Source organism: Numenius arquata, chromosome Z, assembly GCF_964106895.1.
Source record: "Numenius arquata chromosome Z, bNumArq3.hap1.1, whole genome shotgun sequence".
NCBI classification, from domain to species: Eukaryota; Metazoa; Chordata; class Aves; order Charadriiformes; family Scolopacidae; genus Numenius; species Numenius arquata.
The window spans coordinates 52656357-52674940 of record NC_133616.1 but is presented as its reverse complement, the minus strand read 5'-3'; the positions used below and the strand labels follow the sequence as shown (position 1 = coordinate 52674940).

The 18584-nt window shown below is 39.1% G+C and overlaps 2 protein-coding genes across 2 annotated transcripts in view; one reads left to right on the top strand and one right to left on the bottom strand.

Annotated features, from left to right (window-relative positions):
- IDUA (alpha-L-iduronidase) overlaps positions 1 to 18584 on the top strand; it is a 45451-nt gene that overhangs the window by 9811 nt on the left and 17056 nt on the right. The window lies entirely within an intron of this gene.
- On the bottom strand, positions 157 to 16697 carry SLC26A1 (solute carrier family 26 member 1). Its single transcript, XM_074166616.1, has 4 exons — positions 16598 to 16697; positions 13633 to 13715; positions 3025 to 3675; positions 157 to 1677 (listed from the first exon to the last, which is right to left on the bottom strand). The coding sequence occupies exons 3-4, from the start codon at positions 3643 to 3645 to the stop codon at positions 157 to 159; spliced, it is 2142 nt and encodes a 713-aa protein (XP_074022717.1). The 5' UTR covers positions 3646 to 3675; positions 13633 to 13715; positions 16598 to 16697.

The following is an 18584-nucleotide window of genomic DNA, read 5'->3' as shown; positions in this document are numbered from 1 at the left end:
TGTGTGGCATCTCACAAACAGCAGAGCTCTTCAGGGGAGAACGGCTCGTAGGCCCATTGCTGTACACAGCCAATAGCGTGTCTGATAATTTAATTATTGCAAACTGCCCCTCCCCATCTGTCACTTTTGTAATGAATTGTCAAGGAAGACACAGGATTAAACTGAGCAATCTGCTGGAAGCTTCTGGTCTTTTGCAAACTGCACAGCGTTATGTATGCTGTAGAAGAGCATTTCCTGCATACTTCCAAAATCTTTCCCAAAGTAACCTCCTCTTTTCAGAGAGTCTATCACTGAGGGATTGCAGCAAGCCAGGAGAACAGAAATGTTTAAGTCTTTGTAGTCTTTCAGGATTTCCTTTAGAGTATTAACTCCAGTGGTGTCCAAAAATGAGATGGAAGAGCAATCTACAACAAGGGCTTGGAAATCAATTTGCTTAGGAACTAGTTGCAGAGTGGTTTCTCCAATGCCCAGTCCATTAACAGTTGTGTGATCTCCTTTTTTCAGATGCTGCTTTTCCTTCTTCTCATATTTCTTCCTTCTAGCAGCTTCTAGGTTAGGATCTAAATTAGTCAATCTGTACAGAGACTTTAGGAAATAGTTCCTATTTGCATAGTAAAGTGGGGCCTCAAAACGGAATATTTTGACCTTTGGAACAGAAGAGAGATTTTCATATTCTAAGTCATCCTCATAAAAGCTGGTGTCTTGGATCTGGCCAAGCAGAGCTGTCCGTGGCCTCTGTGTCCGAACTATGATGCATAACATGGAGAAAACAATGCCAACCAGCAGCCCTATTTCTGTGCTGATCAAGGCAGAGGCAGACATGGTAACGACCCAAACAAGTGTGTCCACCTTATTCACATGGTACCGCGCTGGCACATCACAAAACTTCCTCAGGGCTCCTCGGAGGCTGACAATGATGATGCAAGCCAGGACACATTTCTGCAAGGAGTAGAAGAGAGGTGCCAAAAAGAGCAGCACCAACAAAACCACCATTGCACTAATCACTCCAGAGACTTGAGTCTGGCAGCCTGTAGATGTTTTGACGAGTGTTTTTGCCAGAGCTGCACTGGTTGCAAAAGAGTGGAAGAAAGAAGGAATGATGTTGCAGAACCCCACAGCAAACATTTCCTGATTGGCTCGGATGGTGTAAGCGTATTTCTTTGCACACATTTCAGAAAGGGATACAGTGAAGACAAAGCTGACTATGGCAAGAGGCAAAGCATCTACAGCAACTCGGAGCATTAAGTTGAAATGTGGTACCTTGGGGGGAACAAATCCTGTTGGAATAGCTCCAGAAACACTGGATGCATACACTTCATTTAACTTCCCGTAGTGTGACACCAGTGTTGCCACAACAATAACTACCAGCTCTGTGGGAAGAGGAAATTTCAGCTTATGCTTGTACCGATCTCCGAGTTCCTTAGCAGTGACCAGCACCACGATACAAATTGCACTTGTGATGACATCACAAAGGTTAGCCTGAGAAATGTTCCGGAAGATGTTAATCCAGGTAATAACAAGCATCCCATGCCCTTGGCTACGTGGGATTTTTATTCCAATCAGATACTTCACTTGAGCTGTTAAAATGGTTAAGGAAGCACCAGTTGCAAAGCCATCTAGTACAGACTCAGATAGGTACATAGATACGAAACCCAGACGAAAGATTCCCATTAGAACCTGAGGAGACACAGAAAAAAAAAAAAAAAGAAAAAAAGATGAGTCTTAAATGGTGCTGCAAATAATTAAGTACAGATGGGAGAAAACTAGCTGGAAGACGATAGCATTTGGCTATTTGAATCTTAAAACAGGAATTATCCTTTGATGTTTCCAGTCTGCTTTTAAAACATGTGGAGTACTACAGTAGAGTACTATAGTGGAGTACTACAAACCCAAGAGGTGAATGAGGAGTTTGAGACAGAGTGAAGCCACTGAAGTGGCTTGTCTGAATTTTATTTCCCATGCAAAAGAGCAGTAGATCCAAAAAGTGTTCTGCTATACCAAAACCAATTTTCTTTTTTCCTGTCTTAAAGTGAATAAAGTTAAAACACATGACCACTGCTTTGTAAACAGAACTGGAATGACAACAGCTAGGATCCCTACTTTAGCGGTGCTCTTATATTAAACAGCTTTTAACTTCAGCCCTGTGAACAGAAGGGGAAGTGGAGCAGACAGCCTTTGTAGCGTGCCTAAGGTCAGAAGTGGCAGAAGAGCTCGCAAACTTTCCCAGATCCCAGAGTACTGTCCTTAACTAGTTGCTTCTCTTTCCTTTGATGGCTTTGGAAAATACAGCTTCACAAGGGCATTTTGTTGTTCATAAATTTGACCTGAAATTTCTTAGTAAACAGGAAGATGGCTAGCTCTTTCTTATTTCATATATTTATATGATTAATAGGTAGGTAAGTTCATTGTGCTTCCTTCTGTGTTCTCTTCGAATCCTTGTGTCAGGCAGTATGTTGGTAAGTCTCAAAGAGTCCAGCACAGCCATTGTCTGAAAAGTAGGTTAGTCAGTCTATTTCCCCTCTTGTCCTTTCTGCTTCTGAATTGCCTTTGGGTAACAGTTTGGTACAACATAGTACCCACTAGCAAACACTGAGCAGCACATTCTGAACCTGTGTAGAAGTAGGTGAGTAGGTCTGCACTTTTGTTAAAATACCTAGTGAAACAGAATTATTTCTTCATTGTAGAAGTTCACAGCTATCTGGAAGTTTCCCTCATGGTAAGACCTGTATTGGATTCATGGTCCCATGAAAGCTGCAAGGCCAAGAAGCAGTAGAGTATCAAAACAATGTTAACGGTCTTGCAGAAGACTTGTTTTACCTGTGCTTGCTAGTAGCTAAGAAAACTGCCTACCTCATGCTTTCTCTGAGTTGCCTGCAGTTAGGCTTCCTGGAGAAGACAGTCCAAGGTCATTCAAATGAACTGATGTTGTATCTTTCATTGAAAGAGAGTCAAACTGAAGCTTATGTCATGCAAAGAAGCTTTAGAAACTTCATACCATGCCTCTGAATGTCAGCAACCACTTACCTGATACACTCCAGCCACAAATGTCAAGGCTGTAGCAATTCCAATAGCATAGCATTCTTTCCCACATTCAGCATTCATCCCTGCAATTGTAAGGTTGAAGGCAGTTGTGTTGGACTGACTGTCATTCTGCAGAGAGCCATCACCTAAGGCTGGTGGAACATCATCATTCAAGTCAAACCCAGCCAAGAGAAGTTCTCGGTCCACAACTTGTCCTACCATTAAGCTTATCAGGCTGAAGATGCCAACTGAGACATGGCGGGATGTGCCCATTAAGAAATAGATGATATTGGCAAAGAATGATGTGTAAAGACTATAAATGGGCTTCAGACCTGCCAGCAGTGAGTATGCTATTGCTTGAGGCACCAAAATGATCCCAATCACTAACCCAGACATAACGTCGCCCCAAATATACTCTTTGCAATGGTACTTAGGAAGCCATCGTAAAACAGGAAAGAAGTCCATGACAAAGTTCTTCAGCTTCTTTGGTGTACAGGAGCAGCTTTTCCTCAGCTTAGCTAGCATGACTTCTTTCCTATTAATCTTGACTCGAGTCTTTCTTTCCATGACAAAGCAGGAAGAGGTGCTATTTTCCATCCTGATAGCCTCAAGCGGTCTTTCCATTGTCCCAGTGTTTACTTGATGAATGTGTTCCTGCAATGTGAAGAAAACAGCCTTGAGGTTGCAGTTCATAAGTTTTTTTTGAGCACAGATACTTAATGCTAAAAGTTTGTCACCTGATTGTGCTTTTAAGGAATCGTCATCCCAACAAGAACACCACCACAAGGCTCCAGTGGCACATAATACTAAGAAATAAATCTGCAGATTGAGCCCTCTCTTTTAGACATTTGCGAGTACATTCAATTGAATCCAGTTTATTTTACAAAGGAAAAATGGAGTTGAATTAGTCATTTCTTTGTACAACAAATGTTTCCATCAGCTCTTCCATAATACAGGTCTCTGTGATCAGAAGCAGCAGTTGATGGTGTGAAATAAACATATGCTAGTGAGGTAGTCTGTGGTCCTTCTAATAATGCATCTTGTAGTCATTGATGTGGAACTCACATGTGATATATTGATATGTGACTGCAGCTGTCCTCAGTGTACAGGAAAAAAATCTTACTAGTAGAAGCTGTAAAGCAGAGTTTTTTTGGAGAGCAACAGTTTAGTCTTATTTGTACACAGACCATTGATGGACTTTTAGAAGCTGCTACATAAGATGAACCTGTTGAATTGTAGATTGTTTTGATATGAAGCTTCCATTAATTAATAAGCCTCTCCTCACAAATACCACAACATATGGACGATGCACCTTGATGGAATCTCTTACCATCTCAAAAGAGTGCTACGTGTTAGTATTTTCAGGTTTAAACCCATAGTTAGTCTAGCTTTTCTCTCCAGGGAATAAGGTGCAACAAATAATTTTGTGGGCAGCAGAACAAACACAGTCGTGTTTTCTACGGTTCTCCTGCATGTCAGTTTTCTGATACGTAGACTGGGAAGATTTGTATTCTCCATATTTTTACATTGTTAGATTAAGTTGAAGTTAGCTTAGTGCATTCATAAATCATTTGGGAGTAGATGAGGACATGACTGAGAGGCAAAACGGTATAACATGCAAGTGATCTATCTTAAACAGTTTAAAAATAAAACGTAGCAGGAAGGTGGAAAATGCCAAACAGACTATGCCAAGAGGCAAATTTTGTCTCCTGGTATGTGGTGGAAAGAGTGGATGCCTGTATAGAAGTACTGGGAGATAAGAAATTACTCATATTGACCTAGAAGAAGAGAGTATGTGCTAATACAACAGTATGCAGAATCTCTAGGAAAGAGGAACTTCTGAAGCCCAGTCCCTCCCAATGTCATAAACAGCCAGGATATCTGCCTTTTGGTGTCAGGTGTGACATTGCAACATATTGTCAAAGCTTGTCTTCACTTGCAAGTAAAAGCTCTTTTTTTCCTCCTTCAGTATGTAGAGACAGAAGCCATACCCATCAGTTTACTAAAACTTGAAGTGTGCTCACTGGCACGGTATTCTGTTGGTTGGTTAATGATTTTAACAGTTAATAGTAAGTTTGGACTCTAAAGACAGAAGAGTCTTTTGAAAGAAGAGTATTTTGATTTGTTAATGTTTGATAACACCCAGTTACGTACATACAGAATTCCAAGTTGAGATAAAAGAAGGGCTTATGAGTCCAACTGGAAGCATAATTGAAGCAAAAGCATAGATTACCAACAGCCTGTAAGCCTGTAGCACTCCAAATAGAGAGTGGCTCATTATAACGTCTTCTGTGTATCCTGCTTAGAATTTTTTTCCAAGATTTTAACAAATACGTTTTGCCAACAAATTAAAAACAATATGAAGATATGTATCTGCAACTAGTGCGAAAGTCTTAAACAGATTCCCAGGTATTATTTTAAATGACACAGTGTGATTTCTAAGGCCATGCAAAGTTTAACTACAACTAGAAACAGGATGTTTAAATGTTACAGATAGGTAATTCATAATTTGGTAAAAGGCAGAAAAGAAATTCTTGTTAGAGATGTGCAGATTGATTGTCCAAGTTCAAAATGACTTGCATGATTGTCTAAATATATTTTAAAAAAACAGATTTCTATCCATCTCAATTACATGAAATAGCTTTTAGCTCCCACTGCATTTCTCCACTAAGTTTCCACTAAGCTTCTTTGTTTGTAAGTAACGTTTATTTCCATCATAAGGGAAAACTAACTACAATTTAACATAATTATTTAGAAAGATTGATAGCTATTTTTTATCAGTAATGCCAAATTTCTTTAGACTCAACTGTGTGGTTATGCTAGGCAAGATCTGCTTGGACAGGAAGTAGGTTGGATCTAGTCTTTGTTAGAATGCAAAGGTGAGAGAAAAGATAAAAGAAGTTACAACACCAAGAGAAGTACTAAAGAGCATATGATTGAAGTTTACCAAATACAGAATGCTAGCAACTATAATATAGGCATTAATTTTTAAAATGGAAAAGCCCAACATTTCCTGCCTTACCTAAATTAGTTTGGAGAATGAGAGGCTTGTGCATGAAGACAGCAAGTCCTATTCAAATGCCACCCACTCCTTACAGCCAAGTGAATTCGGACAGCCAAGAAACAAATACGGTGCCCTTGTTCTACCTACTTCAAAGCTCAATATCCAATGAGTGCTTTTGATAGACTATATAAAAAGATTGCATCAGCTTCTGAACACGAGGCTCACATATTTAATTGTATAGTTGCTGTCTGCCTCTCTCTAAATTCACACAGTTTACTTGCACGTACATTTGTATTTGAAAAAAAAAAAAAAAACCAACAAAAAAAACCATGAAAATTTGCATGTATGCATTGTTTGTGCAGCTCCCTGAGGGATGATAATGGCTTTTAATACATAAGATTATTGGAATATAATTTCTCTGGAAATCTGTTAAGAGATCTTATGTATGAATGATAATTTAGTAATATATCTCAGCTATATTGCCTTCCTGGATAATCAGAATAGTAGCTTTTTGTGAAAGCCAACAACAACAACAAGCTAGAATGTTAATGCATATATCTTTACAGCGGTTTTGATGCATTTTTAACAAAAGCTCAACAAAACCTTCCTGGTGGAATAAATACATTCAAGCTAAAACACAGCAAATGCTGACAGGAGGTCACTTTCTTTAGTTCTTTTTTTCTCCAGAAAACAAGGGGTTTCTTCCTGTAAATAATCAATTATTCTGCTATATATATTTTCAGAATCCCTGTCAAATGAACATGCTAGCTGTAAAACAGCTCTCATCTGAGATGTTACTGGTTTCTAGAAACTGTTACTGTTAGAGTTTAATTGTTGCTTTTAGAACATAGTAAAGGCACACCAAATAATGTAAGGGACGTTGTTACAATCAAAACATTTTTCAGTTGTGTAATCCAAGAATTGTCAGGCTGTGATACCTATAGGTCAGTAATAACCCAGTTGCTCACCTGAAGAAAATGGGATTCTACCATAGCTGTGTGCTATACCCTGTGCATTTGTGCAGCCTAGCAGAGAGTTGGGAGCTTCCATTGCTCCTACCATCTCCAAAGATGGGAGAGTGGAGAGCAGATCCTGTGCATGTGAGTGGACTCTGGCCTTCTGATTGTGGCACTGAGATACAGCACCATCCTTCCACAGTGGTAATACTCAAGCAATATTCAGGAGCCCTAGGGGTGTCAGTAAAGAGATTCCTCTACTGGTTCGCCAAACTGACCCATTTTCAGCTCAGCCTATACTAAGTGGTTTGTAAGAAAAGGGACAACCCCAATTTCACTCTCCCTCGCACCCCAGAGCTTCACAGAACATAATGTTTGCATTTTATTCAAGTGAAGGCTTCCCATTGCTTGCTGAAAGAGCTGTTCTTAGCAGGGATGTACAGATGAAGCAGCATATAGCATAGAACATGCCTATCCATTGCATTTGCCTTAGGTATCAGAACATTCTCAACTGTTTAATACAAGGGAAAGTTACTTGTGTGCACATTCATATACATATGTGTCATCCATATCAATACAACAAAAAGTAGTCTTGGTTATTTATAATTGTATTTTGATGTTTGGAATCTTCACAGTTAAGTTTTTTCAAGTTGCCCTTGACCGTATGTGAGCAAAAGCAAAAAGCGTTGGGTTTAGTTTTTTTTTTTTTCTGCATGAGCAGAACCCCTGAACCACTCATTCTTTCAGGTTAAATGCAGTGACTCAGTTTATCTTGTGAAAAAGAGAAACAAAGCAAAGAACCATTCAAGCCAAACAAACTGCCGACTTTCCAACCAGCCTTAGTCCCACCTACCTTCCTCTCGTTTCACTCTGCCACTGACCTGAGAAAATCTCTCTGCAGGAGAGGGAACATTCATCTCAACATGTTCAGTGGGATTTCTCTTTGCAGATTCCTTGGCAAGCAATTTCTGCTGGTACGTATATAGCCATTCTGGCTGGATGAGTTGTTCTTTGTGAAAAAGCACAACCCAAAAAACCATCATTCTGATGCATCCTTTTGTCTCCCCATCCTCATTGTCCATCAGAAAATCTGAAGCTGTATCTCTAGAAAGCCCAAGAGGGAGAAGGCAGGGTAAGCCTGCCTCTCTGTGCTAAGGAGATCTTTTAAATGCTGCGTTTTGGACAGAAGTCAGACAGTGTATCACAACTCTATATGAGAATCTCTCACTCTTGCTAAAATAGTGATTGCAAGTGTAAGTTAGGATAGAGCCCTTTATATAGTTTGAGCCAAGTGATCCTTGCAGTTTTCCCTATGTTCAACAAAGAAAATTCAGCTAAAAACTAATGAGGGTAGAGCAGGTCTTGTATTTATCATCTGAAGTTTCATTGTATTTTTGTTGCATATATTACAGAAAAATGTGAGAGACATAAGTTTAGCTAAGCTTTTGTTTCAAAACACTTCTAGGTGTTGAGTTAAACTGTTAATGTTACTCATCTTTCATATCAGCAACCTTTACTGCCTGTAAGAAACTTCTCTTGGTCCCTAAAGGCTATGACTACATTACTGTTCTGGTTTTGAGCATTAACACAGTTTTGAAAAAAATCCCTGTTTAGTCTCATTTACGGGGCATAGATTCAATGTACAGAGGCATGTTATAGCTGCAAACTGGACTTTTTTTCAGAGGAAAATTCCCAGAAGCTCTGCGCCAGTGCACTCTGACCCTTTATTGTGGCATAAAAACCTGAGCCAGTAATTGGTTCTTTGGACACATTTGAACAGATGTGATGAGGACATTTAGTCTGTGGGACCTGACTAGTCTGAAATAAAATCCCCTGAAATGCATATAATACAATATGGTACTGCTCCAGCATCTACTGCTTTGATTTTTTAATCTGCTTTTGTTGTGCAGAATTACTTCGAAATGTTGACATAACCTGTGTGTTTTAGAGGGATCAAGTGACAAAACAGAACAAGTGAAATGGTGTTTCTCTCTGTCTTGCATAAGCTATTGTATTTTCAGCTTTAGAGTACCAAGACCTAGATATACTTGGAAGCAAACTTAAGCAAGGTGCCAGCAACCAAACCATTTACTTAAACACTGACCTAGCAAGCTTTTGGGCTATAGGCAAAGAACATCACAGTGCTTTTTAGGAAAATCGTGGCACTTGATGGGCTCATTTTTTACTATATCTGGGCAAAATATTGTGGCTTCAAAACATTTTCCTGCTGAGTTTCAACACTATACTAATCTAAAAGTGGAAGAGGGAAAAATAATACAGTTTATTGGTCTCTATAAGTCAGGAAAGCCAGAACATTTGTCTAAGTCCTCTACAAATTAACACTGCTATACTAAGGAGTTATTCTGAGATGCAAGCAGTCTTTTAGATTTCTGTATTTCTAATTTAAATTTCTGATTCACAACTTCTACTTCCAACTATAAATTGATCTAGGATTTCCAAGGCAAGTTAGGCTCTTTTTCAAATGCTTGCATTCACCAGCAGCTGTGATTCAACTCATGTTTTCCCAAGGATGCTCAGTCCAGTGTACCAGTGAGTAAGATGACAGCCACTGACATGTAACAATCCCAGTAGTGGTGAGCAGGCTACAGCAGAACTCGCACAGTCAGCCAGCAGCTGTTGTAAAGGTGGGCCCATCAGAACATCCTTGGGAATGAATAGACCTTGGAAATAAATGATCAAGTAGTTTCACTGGTTCTACAGGGATGGTTTTGTTCAGTGGTTCCAGAACATGCGCATCAAAATATTGGCGTGCACTCGAAGGCAAGACAACATTATTCTTCTGAAGAGTCCTAGGTTATGACCACTAAAAAGACATTTTCTATGGAGTCAAAGAATATCCCTAAAAATGTGACTTCTTGATTTTGGGAACATAGATGGTCCAAAGTGAAAGTCTGTTTTTTTTTAAGAAAATCTTTCAGGACAGCTTTCCAAGGCTTCAGTCATCAGTTACAAAACAAAACACTAAGCTCTGTTTTCTGCCCCCATGGGTTTGCGGGTCTTTGTTTAGTCACACTAAACTGTTGTACAGAAAACCAAGTTGATATCCCGTACTGATGTATTTTCCTGTTGCCTTCTCTGGTGTCCTGGGCTTACTACGTGCAATAAGGACAATATTTTGAAAATCCTCTTTCATATTTAATCACTAAGAAAATGCTCAGTTTTAATAACAATTTAATACTTTGAGAACCATATCAGTGTTACGTAAGCCACTTTTCTTAAATACAAATAAAAACTAGCTAAATGGCTGTTCTTGAACTCTTAGACTAGTTTGCAGGAAAGATTGCTTCCAAACCAGTTACAGCTCACTACATGCTTTACAAACCTTTGCCCAGTATCTACCTTATAAGCAATATATATGAAGAATAGAATAATCACAAAACATAAAAAGCAACACCAGTGTGCAAAATAACTGAAAAGAGGCCGTTTTGCACCTTTTAAAACAGGCAAAGAACAAATAAAACCTGAGTTCAGAGGTGTGGGAGGGGAGATAAATCTCTTACCTGGGTAGCTTTTTGACAGGAATGTTCAGGTCTGTTTTTGCACGTTGGAATGAATGAAAGTCTTCAGTCAGGCATTGCTCTATTTGCATAAAGGATAATTATTAGCTAAATATTCCTCTAGGGAAGAATGGAATCTTGAGCTTGCTGCTTGGTAGTGTGTTGTCACTTGTACTGACCTGAGAACTTGGATATATATGCAGCACTTGCTGAGGATTTGAGTTTAAATAATGTGTAAGATTATTAATTAACTAATGCCGATCCAAAAATTACACTGACTTCAGTCTAGCACATCTATGACCTTTGAAGCTGCTTCTCATCTGAGATTTCATCTCATTTATGCATCGTCATATAAGTTTAGGTTTTTGATTTTACATAGTCAAGGTGTAAGAAGAGAACTGCAGTCTTGCCTGAGATTTGTCCATTTTGCAGGCTGGAATAAGCACTGTTCCGCTCAGCGCATAGGATGGGACTGCTGGAGGTCAGAGTTCCATTCCTACACGTCAGCGCATTCAGATCACAAGATCTATGTTCCTTCCATGTAAACCAAAGACTGTAAAATGTGGGCAGATCAGCAGGACAAAGACTGACTTTCTGTTCATTCTTTGTGAGGTATCTAAATGACCAAGTTCCCTCTCTGTTACCTTAGCTCTTTGGATAAGTGCAGACCTATCCAATTGACAAATAATCATCCATCTCCTCCTCTCAACAAAGGTGATAGGTAATGTTTAATGGTTACTAAGCAGTGCAGATTAACAGATTGGGCACAAGGCCAGGACTCACAGGAGCTACATTCAGTTGGGTATGTTTCTCAGCCAAGGAAGAACACGAACGTGCATGCAATAAGAATCTGAGATGCGAGGAGCAAGGCCTGAAAAAGGTTGTGTTGCTGGATAGACGAAGATGGTTCCTCCTTCCCTGTCAGCAGGAGTGCTTCCAGGGGGGTGCAGTGCACAAGCATGTCTACAGAGGGCCAGGTTCCAACATCGTCTTTTATCCCAGCACAGAAAGTTGTTTGCTGCTCTTTAAAAATAAAAAGAAAACATGAACATTATGGAGATGAAAAGTCAAAACACCAACATGAGGGCAGAACAGAAAGAGAAGCGTATCTCACCTCTGGGATACAAAACTAGTCATGAGTTCTTAAAACTACCGGCTGTTGGCAAGAACTCTAACTTGGTGACAGTAGTTGTGACATTCTAATTCCAAAAGCTAAAGGTCATTTAAGTCTTAATAAAATCCTCTTTCTTGCCCCTTTCCTGTAGAAAGTCTTGTCAAGCATTCCTGTCCCTTTGCCATTCCCAAGGTAGCTCTTGGAATAAAAGGGAAGCAGTAGCGCACTTAATCTGCATAAAGAATTTTGCATAGTGGTGGCAGTAAGATAGTGTGCCTCTTTGGTCTTTTTTCTCTAACAGTCTCTTAAAATGTGCATGCCATCTGCTTCAGGACCCAAGTAAGCTTGCCTACTCTGTTCTCTTTTACAACATGTTTACAATATTTGGAAACTCTGCAACTTCTAGTGTTTGCAGTCCTGAAATTTGCAGAATAATTGGGTTTTGCCCCACTTAACATTTTTTTTTGAAAGAGACTTCTTTATATTTCTTTCCAACAGCACTTTTCACAATATCTGGCTCCTAAGAGTACTACAAGATGTTCAGGTTATCACTTGACCCCTACTATATGGAGTTGGTTGTAACTTTGTTTTGCCTCAAGCTAGCCTAAAAATAACACTTTCTCAAATTTTAAGACAAGGAAATTTCAAATTATTATTTTGCAATATATGAACATTATTAGGTGCAGCAGCATTCAAGTGAAGCTAAGTATCTCTGGACAGGACAATTACACATGGGGGGGAAAAAGTGACAGAATGAAGCAGTCTATTCTGTCTTTAGGAGTTGTGAAAATGATGTAGTTTTCAAGAAACTTTATGATGAACAAGCTTACTTAACATACAGAAGTACTGAGAGCAGAAGATTCATCAGTGCTTTAATTATGGAGATGGTAGGTCATACTCCATAGCATGAAGTAATTTGTCAAGGCTTTAGTCTAACAATAATTTCTGAGTGGGCAGCTCCTGGTGTCCTGGTTGAGTTCCAATGACACTAAAAGGCAGGACTGAATTCTAAAAGGACTGCCTTTCCATGTCAAATGTTCAATTGTATCTTTAAGAAACAATGGTAATTGGCCAAAATAACCGAAAGACATGCGACAATGAAACACTATTTTTCAGAACAGAAACTACAATTAAAAAAAAAAAAAGTAAAAGATGACCATTGACCAGTAATTGAGAGTTTACAGATTATTTTCCTTTGTGTGACTTACTGTTTATCCTTATGAACAGGTGCCTAATATTAACTGAATCAAGAATGGCAAAAGGTTAAAAGCAAAATCTACCTGAGGGTATTTATGAAATAAATGCTGTAACAAGATAAAATATATTTTGCTTCGTTGACACATTTACTGGAGGATTTCAGAAGATTTCAGAACAATTAATGGCATTACTACATACAATTCATATCTGGTAACCTAATTATATATTTAAAAAAATAATGCTAAATTAGTCATACAGGGAAGATTGAAAGCATTTGTTTACTGGGCTATAATCAGTAACATTAAATCTTCAAAGGTACATAGTGTAAATGTAATAGCCTTGTTCTGCCTTTTGTGTGTCTGAAGTTCATAAATTCAGTGAATTATAAAAAACACGTTAGCCTAATATGCATTATTTAAAATGCTCCCAAGCCTCAATTAGTCTACAGTTTACCTTTATACCATAGCAGCCAGATGATGTGCCTAAAAAGGGCACATTTGGTTTCTATTTAATAGGAAAGATGGGAATACTAAAAATAAGCATCCACTCTTTTAGAAGCCCTACGCCTAAAACATTCCTCCTCTAGGTGTGGCAAGTGTCCAGTGCAGCTGAAAATGATGTGTATGTGGGAGGGCATAGACATGTTACTGATTAGCTTTTTTTAAAAAAAAAAATCTTCCTTAGTCCCTGCTGCAGGAGAAACTGAGATCTGCAAGGTTCAGCGTAAATGTATATATTCAAAACTGTGTAAGACCATCCTTTGCTATGACTTCCTCCTTCTGTTTCCCACCGCAAACATAGAGTCAATTGATGAGAACTTACCAAAGGCACAAAGTAGCTGCAGTAGTTCCACCACAGATTTCTTGTCAGCACACAGTAGCACAGTTCCTCAGGAGTACAGCTTTCTACAAGAGCAGATTTGAAATTCTGTCATGATGTAGTTTGGGTCTGTCCAGTGATATTACTCCAATGGTGTTTACAGTGAGATAACATAAATAAATAGTAGGACTGGAAAAAATCTTTGTCCTGTAGAGTGTAATCACAGGTAGAAGATAAGCTTAAAACCATTACATTACAGGGGCTGGTAATCTCTGCCTTCTTACTCATCCCTGCTCTTCTTTTTTAATAGAGACAGTTGCACTAAGTTGAGATTAAATAGAAGTGCAGTCCTGACTTAGCTTTAACAGTTTCAGCAGTTTTGTATACTTACTTCAGTTAGGCAAAAAATTACTCCAATGTATTAAATGCGATTACAATAGGCAGTGCGTGGAACTGTCCTTACACAGTGTTGATCTGTCCATGGTCATTAATGGAGTTGTGTCCTTTGAAAAAGGATTTTTATTAAAATACATCATGGAGGGAGCTTGGCTAATAAACCTGATGTCTAGGAAGATTTTACATACCTTCAACTGCCATTGACTGTAAAATGTCTGAGCCTGTCTGCTTCGTAAATAAAACTGCCTGTTGTTTCGTCCCTAAACAGCCAGAACTGTGGAACCAAAGCCTGCTTACTGATTGGTTTAGGATGAACATTACTACTGATATTTGTAAATGTTAGAGGCAATTATACTGCAGCAAGGGTGGTCTCTCAGGAATACTGAAGCTTGTTCATCCATTCCTTGCATTCACATGTAATCTTAACTGGGTATTCAAAACCCATTTCTGTGTGCAAAGAAAACAAAAGAATTCTTTCTGCATTGTGAGGTAAATTTTCATGTTTCGTAAGGACAGAATATAATGCACTTTTATACTGAAAAGGGGGGTACTTTTCACATTAGTGGAAGTTTTTTGGGGTGGGGGAAGAAAGAAGAAAAAAGGATTATTCATGAACATGAAGACCTTGAAGTGGAAGAGCTATCCCTGCCATATTTAATAATACATCACTAGCCTAAATTGTAATACCAAAACCAGGTTCAGAATAGGATTATCAGCTCTTGGTTTGGTGAGACGTATAGGTTTGCATCTCATTGAGAACTCTTTATAAATGCAATTGGTTAGTTTTACCTACTTAATGGTAAGAGGTTTTGCTGTAATTTGCATTCAAGAGCCAAGAGTAGACACTGGGATGACATTTAAAGAGCTGCTCTTTCCAGATTGGGTTATAGTGCTCATTTGTCAGTTCTGAAGTATTCAGAAAACACTCTCATCACAAAAATCTTCAAGATTTAGAGCAAGACAGAGGATGACATACTCATTGTGCCGTTTCACCAAAGTCAGTCATTAAACATCAGTAAATTAGGAAATGAACTTAGTATCATCTAGTGAAGACCTCTTCTGTTTTTCATTTTGCAAATAAGTGATATATTGAAGTTAGACATGCAATTGCCTGTGGGCAGGCAAGGATTGGTATAGAAAGACACACCTGAAAGTGCATCTGCCATGTAAATAGATCCAAGAGCATCTGGACTTTGTCAGACACAATGTGCTATCTGTACATTAGACATTAGAGAAGCATATCAGCTAAGAAGTATAGCTGCAAATCTTCAGACCTTCGGTATTTAGCTCCATAGTTTTTTTTCTCTGACTGTTAGTTTATTGTCCAATTATGTGCTCCTCAACACAGATCTCGCCAAGTGGAAACAAATTTTGAGAACCATAAGATGGAGAAAGTTAAAAACCTGATAGTTGCGCACCCTGCATTAGTGAAAAATTTCAGGTCCAGTTACAGCAACCCTAACTCATAGTGTAACCTATGAGCTTGCAAGAGGTACAGAGCAGACTAAGTAGAGCATTGTTGAATTTGGTTCTTTTTGCATATTTGGCAGCAGGGAGGGCAATCATTCCACCTCCTTGTTGTGATATTACCCAGCAGTAAATAAGCTATGTCCTGTGCTATAGTTGGATTCACATACTTTTGAACTGTATTTCCACATACAGTTAACAGGCAGAAGAATAGAAGGAGCATAAAGAAAATAAAGATGTGTAAATGAAGGAGTGGCAGTAACAGTACTATGAAACGAAACCAGTAAGTCAAATATGTACCACAGAGACTCGTTACTGAAGGTGCATTTTTTGTCTGGGTGCTTGCATTAGAATGCTGGATGCATACAGAGAACAGTTCTGCTGCTGCTTGGAAAGAAAAGTTCAGTGACAGCTTTCCTAGGTAGTGCCAAAAGGAGTTATGTGCTTGAAGCAAGCTAGTTTTAGCATTTGGTCATCGTTCCTCTTCCTTATGCATCTGAAAAATCAGTCACCCTGTAATCTTCATTATGGATTTAGTCTCCCTACCCTGTCTTTCTGAAACTTTTGCTTATAGATGACATTCCGTAGTTCCATCATCAAGGGCAGCATAAAAACACAGTGAACATTTTGCTTGTAGCCAGGTGCTATGCAGGAGGAAATCACTTCCATACATCAAACTCAATTAGAAGGAAAGGTGTCCTCTTGCACCTCAGCATGCATATAGTAACTGAGCCTACCATCCAGTCACTGACTGAGCCTTTAAATTTGTTGTCCAGAATCAGTCAAAAAGCACTTCCTGCTAGTGGATTTCCCTGATTATTATTTGATTACTCCCCTTTGTAAATGAATGTAGACAAAACAGCTCAACAAGGGATCACAACAAGATCTCACAACAGTCTAAATTATCCACGCCTAGATGATCTGATTGGGTATGTTTGCATGTCTAGAGAGGCCAGATACTAATATACCTTATACCTTTGCCTAAATTGCTATGCTTTCCTAGCCTGTTTCCCCTTTTACATCTTGAATTTGCTTTAAAAGGGGGGAAGTGGAAGGGGAAGAGACACAACAGTCTTAACAACATTTTCCTAGCAAGCTAACTCACCTCGGTACAGGAAGCTGTTGATGCTTTGTCTGCCTTTCTCTCTCTTCCCCCCACACACAGCACGCTCATTGCTGAAAGAAGGACTGAGACTGTGCTCACAAAAGCAGGCTGAGTAAGAAACGGAAAATCATAGGCCGTGATTAGCATCAGCTTGAAAGCATTCATTGTTTGCTTGCACTTCTCTGCATGTCAGTTTTAGCCAGATCACAACAAGGATTCTGTGAGAAGCTTTGCCAGGTAAAGGTCAAATATTGCTGATTTCAGAGGAAAGAAGCTAATTAAGATGCTGTATAAATCAAAGTCAATTCTATTTTTATATATTTTTAAAAATAAAAAGATTCAGCTGAATGCACAGCCTCCTGGCTGGCTTGTAGAAGAGGCAGTGATTTCCAATAAATAACAGATGTTGTATTTTGCATTTTTGAAGCCAGTTTGTTCCTGAACCAGAGAGATTTATACTCGTCCTTTTTGCGCATGTATCATGCTGGTTGGTTGTGTGTATGGATTAACTGTGACAAGCTGTGACATCAGCAAGGGCTGGGTGCTGCCTGGCTGCATGGTTCTGTAATACATCCTACCATTATTTCTGAGCTGGCTGATTCACGCTATAGGGTGAGTGAATTATGCGTAGTATGGGCCCAGCCTGGACTGAAGTCTTCTCTGTGCAGAATCTGTGCCGTAATTGTAAAGCAAGCAGATTTCCAGTCCCCACTTACATAAATGATATAGTTGGGAAGTAAATGCAGAGAAGTAGAAATGCTAATAAATAAACCCAGAAGTGATAAAATATGCCAGTTCTTTAGTGTGGGTGCAGTAATCTTTGGCCTTGTAACTGTGAAAAAGCCTCTGAATGAGGTTTTTGATCTCCAAAACATGTTAAAAAGCACAGGCTGTGTTTTGCTTGGGTACTGTTGGGGAGGAAGAAACAGTATTCATGAACCTGCAAAAGGTGATCATGTATTTTTTGAGATATGGGGGTTTAATGAAAGGGAGCCAATTTACCATACCTGTAATGATCATAAGAAGCTAGAGCAAGTGGAGCAAGAACATGGTAGAAGCAGCTCTGGTGTAAATAAGTACTGTATTGTTAGCTTCCATTGAATTCAGAAGGGGAAAGTGTTGTTTATTAATAACCCAGGAGCTTGCTGATTTCATAGTTATTCATTAATGATCTTGTGCTTAAACCTGAAGTACCAATCAAGTTCAGGGGGTTTTGGTTGACATTGAGCAAACCTGGAGCAATAACTGCTGAGAAGGCAGTCGCAGTCTCTGGAAAGGTTAACACTAATGAAGGCTATTCTGGCCTTCATATACTCTGAGGTATCATTTCCATAGTGCTTACAGTCCCTTAGGACCTGTTTTAAGGTCCAGAGGTTTTTAAAGTACTCAGCAGAACAAGAAACTTATGGAGAAAATTGGTGGGTTTGGAGCAAACAAGGTCTTTGTAACAGCCTGAACTTTAAACTGGCTTAATTTCATTCCTCATAGCTGCAAAAGTAAGTGAAAAACAAGGAGGCAGGATCCTTTTGTGTTGTAAAAGGGACTTGGAGGGCAACAAGTTGCCCTCTTGAAAAAGATGAACTTGCTGACATTTCCTATCCAGAGCTTTTGACCTCCATCTTGAAGGTGCTATGCTCACAGCTTATGTACTTCACTGTCATTCAACAACCTGGCTAAAGAAAGAAGGCAGTTGCTTCTGAAGACAGTTCCTTCTGGAGGACCTGCTAGAAACAAGAGTTCCAACAGGCATAGTTTATCGATATTTGTTCCTACATCTTCACAGTGAACAGTGAGCTCCTCTCCAGGTTAGACAGGCACTTGTGTCTGTTCTGGAGTTTTATGATGCCTAAAATGGCATCACAGACTCTAGAAAGGCAGTAAGCAATTCATTGGGACACTGTATCTAAGGATGCTCCTGATAGTAGTCACCTACTGCAACAACTGCTTACTCTTGATTTACTCTTGAGGGAGGGAATTTCATTATCGT

Excerpts from the sequence above, each read along its gene's own strand:
- SLC26A1 (XM_074166616.1), bottom strand. The coding sequence starts at position 3,645 with ATGGAAAGACCGCTTGAGGCTATCAGGATGGAAAATAGCACCTCTTCC. Across the intron at positions 1,678-3,024 it reads TTGTGGCTGGAGTGTATCAG|GTTCTAATGGGAATCTTTCG; the intron begins GTAAGTGGTTGC and ends GTGTCTCCTCAG.